This window comes from Leiobunum rupestre, chromosome 1, assembly GCF_980474605.1.
Source record: "Leiobunum rupestre chromosome 1, qqLeiRupe1.1.hap1, whole genome shotgun sequence".
NCBI classification, from domain to species: Eukaryota; Metazoa; Arthropoda; class Arachnida; order Opiliones; family Sclerosomatidae; genus Leiobunum; species Leiobunum rupestre.
This window is the reverse complement of record NC_143384.1, coordinates 75,395,060-75,401,501: the sequence shown is the minus strand read 5'-3', so window position 1 is coordinate 75,401,501 and position 6,442 is coordinate 75,395,060. Positions and strand designations below refer to the sequence as shown.

The 6,442-nt window shown below is 36.0% G+C and overlaps 1 protein-coding gene across 1 annotated transcript; it reads left to right on the top strand.

Annotated features, from left to right (window-relative positions):
- The first annotated feature begins 1,384 nt into the window (after nt 1-1,384).
- Nucleotides 1,385-4,226, top strand: LOC149966620 (uncharacterized). Its single transcript, XM_090171786.1, has 3 exons — nt 1,385-1,465; nt 1,714-1,960; nt 3,839-4,226. Exons 2-3 carry the CDS (start codon nt 1,722-1,724, stop codon nt 4,179-4,181), a joined length of 582 nt encoding a protein of 193 aa, XP_090027912.1. The 5' UTR covers nt 1,385-1,465; nt 1,714-1,721; the 3' UTR covers nt 4,182-4,226.
- Nucleotides 4,227-6,442: the final 2,216 nt, after the last annotated feature.

The following is a 6,442-nucleotide window of genomic DNA, read 5'->3' as shown; positions in this document are numbered from 1 at the left end:
TAATATAGAATTATAAGTTTATAACGCAAATAAAACAAACATCGTATAGCGATACCATTTTTTAAGTGAGAAACACCGAGAGACTTCGCAACTGTGACGTCACACGAAAAAATGCGCGCTTAGCCAAACCGGAAATAATCAAGGACGCCACTGCTATACAGAGAAGCATCGCCTATATAGGGGCTATGCACGTGAACTTTAATATAATATTCAGGGTGTTTCAAAAGCTTATGGAAAAACTTTAAGGAGTTGTAGGGGGTGAGTTGAGAAGTATGCCTGTTTTTCCCCCATTTTCCTACGATGAGTTACAAGAGCGCCAGAGAGCTTCGAAGTGTGGCCTACTAGTCCCTTTAAGTAGGCTGCAACAAGTGCAAAACCAAGCAGCAATGACTTTAAATACTGTTAAGTTTACTTTTTTTACGCTGGTTACCTTTATTTGTTTACAAAGTCCTTTTTAACTATCACACGAACCCAAACCTTAATGTTCACATTTTCCTGCTGCAACGAAAGTATATATATAAGTATTATATATACGTTTAAAATAACTTTATTCTTGAAAATATCTTCTCTATTAAATGCATTTAAAAATCGACGTGCGCAGTTTGAATTCTGAAGGACATTTAGTCTTTTCGTTAGTATGGTCCAAGCTAGTGTTGTCACCGTCGCATGCCCAGTTCCTAAGAAGTACGATGACACAAAATCGCTTAAATAGTATCTGCGTACCCGTACACGCGTATCAAGATGAGCTAGATAAAATTGATATGAATGAGGTAGTTCAAGATTACATTTATAAAGAGAGTAGAGTTAAAATAAAATTTGTGTTAATATTCTGTGTAATTATTTTTGGATAGTTTGATTCGGTTAACCGATTTAGTCGAACTTCCTAGTTCGTTTGATTCTAAATTAGTTAATAAACCAGCTGTTTAATTAGACTGAAATTGGTAACTTATAATTGAAAGAATATCTGGAAATATGCATTAAATATCTCGACAAAAAAGTCTAGCGCGATCGGCTCATGCCCAGACACCCCTTTTCGAATTTTTGTACCCCTTAAAAAAAAGTAGAAAACCTTCCGCCGCCGCTGAATGAATCGATAATAATTTGAAATTCCAATTTTGATTTTCATGATGATTGGGGACCAACTCAACTTAGTGAGTCATTCAAGTATTAATATTTACTTTCTTGCTGTTTAAAGCTACTCTAAAACGTATAAAAGAAAAATTCTTCTTTTGGTAGGACATTTTTTTAATTTTTAGAAATGCGTACAGATATTATGATACATATACGGATAAATTCCTTTTTTGATTGTATGCAATTTATCTAGAAACACTTGTTAAATTTCCCATTTGCTCCGCAAGCTGGCATTATCTTTTTTTTCGTGTGAAAGCTCCCATCTTGAGGGTTAATTTAGTAATATAATACCAATATTTCAAAAATTATTTTTGAATCTGATCTTTTAGAAAAGGTACCGTAGAATTTTATTATTATTATACTATTAAGTTTGTTTTATTAGAATACTATTAAGTTTGTTTTATTATTATACTTTTAAGTTTGTTTTATTATTATACAATTAAGATGGTTTTATTATTATACTATTAAGTTTGTTGTATTATTATACTACTAAGTTTGTTCTATTAAATTGTTTCTTTTCCTAATATGAATTTTAAAACTTCTCATCTAGGACCAACTGATGGTTTTCACTCTCTTTTTCAGGTACGAAAATGAGACGGTCGGTTTTACTCGTCGCTTTGTTAATGTTCAGTTTGGGTGCGTTGACGTCGTCCAACCCAGTTGCCAAGATTTCTGGCGGTTTGGATGTCCTCTCGCACATACTCGATTTTGCGGAGAGATTCGCTAAAGGAAGATTATTGCAACATCCGGTCAGCGGGAAATGCATGAACATCGAAAGAGCTCTGATTGGATCCGGAATCAAAATTATCCTTCACGATTGCAACTACAGGTCAGACATTTCACCTAAAACAGACCATTACTCCGTATAAGCCTTTCAAACGCTATTTTCCTTATAAAAAAAGCGACATAAGAATGATAAGACCCAAAAGTGTGTAAGTACGGATGGTATAATGTTTAATGAGAGTTTGTCGCGAAGTAAAAAGAGGGAGTGGGAGAGAGGATTCAAAATACGTATGTCTATGGGCGAGTAGTTCGAAGAGAGAAAATCGCGCCAGACCATAGATGAAACATATTGTTGCTAGTACTATTCCTACTAGTGGCTTATGTAGTCTATTGTGAGACTAGCTCTCAATATAAAGGCAGAGTTGAAACAATTTTGAGTCTTATGTCGCTTTTGATTATAATAATACAAAAGCTTCGCTTGTAAACACTGAGGCAAAGTCAGTAAACGGTGGTTACAAAGACTACACTAACACAAATTACAAAACAATTTTAAAAATAATTTAATTAAAAAACCACATTTTACGAAGTAAATTTAAAGAAATTAAATTTGTTGTTATTAAATGAAGGAATTTAATCTTGTTTCTTTGACAACAATTCATCTAATTTTCAGGAACAAAATTTATTTGCGAATGATACTAGAACCAATGAATCTTACAAACCATATTTCTACTAGATTTGACTAATTGACTAAAAGGAGTGTTTTTTATTATATATTCCAAAAATTCTGGATATCTTCTAGCTTGTTTTGGAAAAAAATCGCACGTCAACATGCTCAATAATGACCTTTTGGAAGTAATTTAAGAAAGACCTAACCTCGCTAATGGCTAACGAATGACACCAATGAAAAACCTGTGTTCCTTGAGGCAAGCTTACTTCACCGTTAGAATGCACAGCTTCGTAATCTTTGTTCTACGTCACTACAAGACATTTCCTTGTACTAAAAATGAAATTGTTGTTATTTTAATCGGACCAATAATTAATTTTAGACAACAACGTGGGCTTTGAAACTCACGAGGAGTGTACCTGAGGTGTAAATCACCGATTTTGATGAAACTCGGGGGGTATGTAGACCCCGGGGTAACATGAATTTTCACCAAGGGAAAAATTACGCTGGGCTTCCGTTTTGCTATGGCAACCAAAAATGTTTTTTAACACTTAAAATGAAAAAATCTACATTTAAAAAAGCATGGGATTTTCTCGGTTTCACAGGGGGTACCCAGTGAAAATGTTTAAAAACTCAAAAAAAAATAAAAAATTAAAATTTCAACTAAAATGCTAAATTTGAAATTGACTAAAATTGGGTAAAAAGACCTAAAATGTTTAAAATTGGATTAAATCGGGTTTAACCAACTACGATCGTCTAAAATGGGGTAAAATAATAAAATTGGGGTAAAATGATAAAATTTGGGTAAAATAATAAAAATTCGTCCAAATGACAAAAGTTTAGTAAAATTGTGTTAAAACAACTAATATCGGCTACAATAGGCCTTTATTAAAAGGTGGGTAAAAATGGCGACCCTCCCAGCAAAATTTGAATTTATCTGAAAGACCAATAAGAAAATTTTCACTGGGTACCCCCTGTGAAACCGAGAAAATCCCATGCTTTTTTAAATGTAGATTTTTTCATTTTAAGTTGTCAAAAACATTTTCGGTTGCTATAGCAAAACGGAAGCCCAGCGTAACTTTTCCCTTGGTGAAAATTCATGTTACCCCAAGGTCTACATACCCCCCGAGTTTCATTAAAATGGGTGATTTACACCTCGGGTACACTCCTCGTCAGTGCATTATCACGAACTCATTGTGGAAAATTTAAGGAAGGATCCCAGTTTTGTGATCTGGCTCTGGTTGCCAAATCAGCTGTTCTGTTCACGACTTCTCAAATTACATTTTTTATTTATAAACAGAGGCTTATGTTTTATTTCAGAAACTTCCTGACACCTGTGAACGAACTGTTCTACGCGGTGGACGCTCCTGGAGGCACGTATCTGTTCAAAGGCGCGGCATCATACTCTAACATGTGCATTTACACCGGAAACAACCACGAAGATCCTCTGTACACGACAGGCTGCGACACCAACGACGGAAGACAGCAGTTCGAGTTGCGAAGAGTGATCGGTGAAGAGTATCAACTGGTTCAGAGAGGAACAGGAAGGTGCCTCAGAGGCTTCGGACGAGACAACGGAGCTACCATTCGAGCTACCAACTGTGACATCCACGATTTCGATCAAAGATGGAAAGTTTGTAACGGAAACGGAAATTGTAGTTAATTTATTCAATTTTATATATTGAAAATTAAAATTTTACAATATGGACACGGAGGAACTAGTTATTCGTATGATTGAATTGACGTTAAAATGTGATTTCGTTTGATTTACGAGATTTAATGGTCTTTTCTTACTAAATATTTTCTGTAGACCGTTTAATTTCATTTTGTTCTGATATTACCCAAAAATTCTCATTTGATATTTCATGATAGTAGAAAAGTGTGGAGGAACGCGATTGTAAGCGTGACCTGCCAAAGTTATAATGACAGTCCCCAAATGTGATATGAAGTCTATTAGACGGGTCTCACATTGCTCGTTTTTACACAAAATCCTAAGGATTTGTGTGTATTAGTTTCACGTACAGTGTAGCCGTTGCCGATGAAGATGACGCCGTGTCGCGCATATCTCTTCAACGGTTAGGCCTAGAAGAGTCAATGATATTTCCTTCGAATGTTCATACATCGCCATTGATAGCCTTCCATAAAGTTTTCAAATTGGAGCCCTAGAAGTTGGGCATTTGCCCAATTTACTATTTTCGGTGGTTTCGCTTTATGTGGTAGATATTTTTACCTCTCCGAGGGGACTTTGTACCCTAGGAGGGGTTATACAACCACCGTGTCTGTCTTTCTGTCTGTGGGTGGGTCTGTCTGTCTGTGGGTCTGTCTGCCTGCATTTTCGGGGCAAAGGGTAATCACTGCGTACCCAGTTTCTTAGAATCAGGGAAAAGGTTTTTCCAAAAGCGCCCTCTTTTTGTCATTTTAATCGGCCGGGATTCGAACCCGAGCCCTCTTGCACGACAGGTGACCGTTCTACCGCAGAACCACGGATACAGTTACGCTTCACTGAAAATTAAAAACTCTTCCGAGGAGAAGTATATTTTGGCTTGCCAACTTGTATTTAAAATTAAGTCCGATAACGATAAAAAATATTATTGGATTGGTAAGGATTCGGCGGACCTACAACTTCGGTTATATCAGTAAACATTAAATTAACGTAAAGTTTTCAGGGTAATTTACGGGACCCCAATTTTCGTATGTTTATATTTTCACCTAAAAATCTACATAACGTTCCTTAATTTAAGTCCGACTTTCATGAGTTATATTTTTGAATAGCTGTGGTTTCCATATAACCTAGAAATGCAATTACCATGTTTAAATTTAATTAAAATTTGAAATACGCGTGGTTATAGAGACTATACGCGAATTTATCTCTGGCATTTTTCAAGGCCGTTCTAATATGACCCAAAGGAACAAATAAGTGTGACACTTATCGGAGTAATACGCGATGCCTACAACGTATGACCTGAAGTAACAAATAAGTGTGACACTTATCGGAGTAATACGCGATGCCTACAACGTATGACCTGAAGTAACAAATAAGTGTGACACTAATCGGAGTAATACGCTATGCTTACAACGTATGACTTGAAGTTACAAATAAGTGTGACACTTATCGGAGTAATACGCTATGCTTACAACGTATGACTTGAAGTTACAAATAAGTGTGACAGTTATCGTAGTAATACGCTATGCTTACAACGTATGACCTGAAGTAACAAAATAGTTTGACACTTATCGGAGTAAAACGCTATGCTTACAACGTATGACCTGAAGTAACAAAATAGTGTGACACTTATTGGATTAAAACTTTGTGCTTACAACGTATGACCTGAAGTTACAAATAAGTGTGACACTTATCGGAGTAATACGCTATGCTTACAACGTATGACCTGAAGTTACAAATAAGTGTGACACTTATCGTAGTAATACGCTATGCTTACAACGTATGACCTGAAGTAGCAAAATAGTGTGACACTTATCGGAGTAAAACGTTGTGCTTACAACGTATGACCTGAAGTTACAAATAAGTGTGACACTTGTCGGAATAAAACGTTGTGCTTACAACGTATGACCTAAGTTACAAATAAGTGTGGCACTTGTTGGAGTAAAACGTGGTGCTTACAACGTATGACCTGAAGTAACAAATAAGTGTGACACTTATCGGAGTAATACGCTATGCTTACAACGTATGACTTGAAGTAACAAATTTGTGTGACACTTATCGGAGCAGTACGCGATGCTTGCAACGTATGACCAGAAGTAAGAAATAAGTGTAAATACAATTATGTGTGGCCGTGGATATATATTGGTTGTGATACCGGCGTTGCAGGTTGCTGTGAATAGCTCAAACAAACTTAACACATTAGAATAATTGTGTGTATTCTGACCGTCGTACGTATTGTTTTAGTCTTACACGAGCCTAGT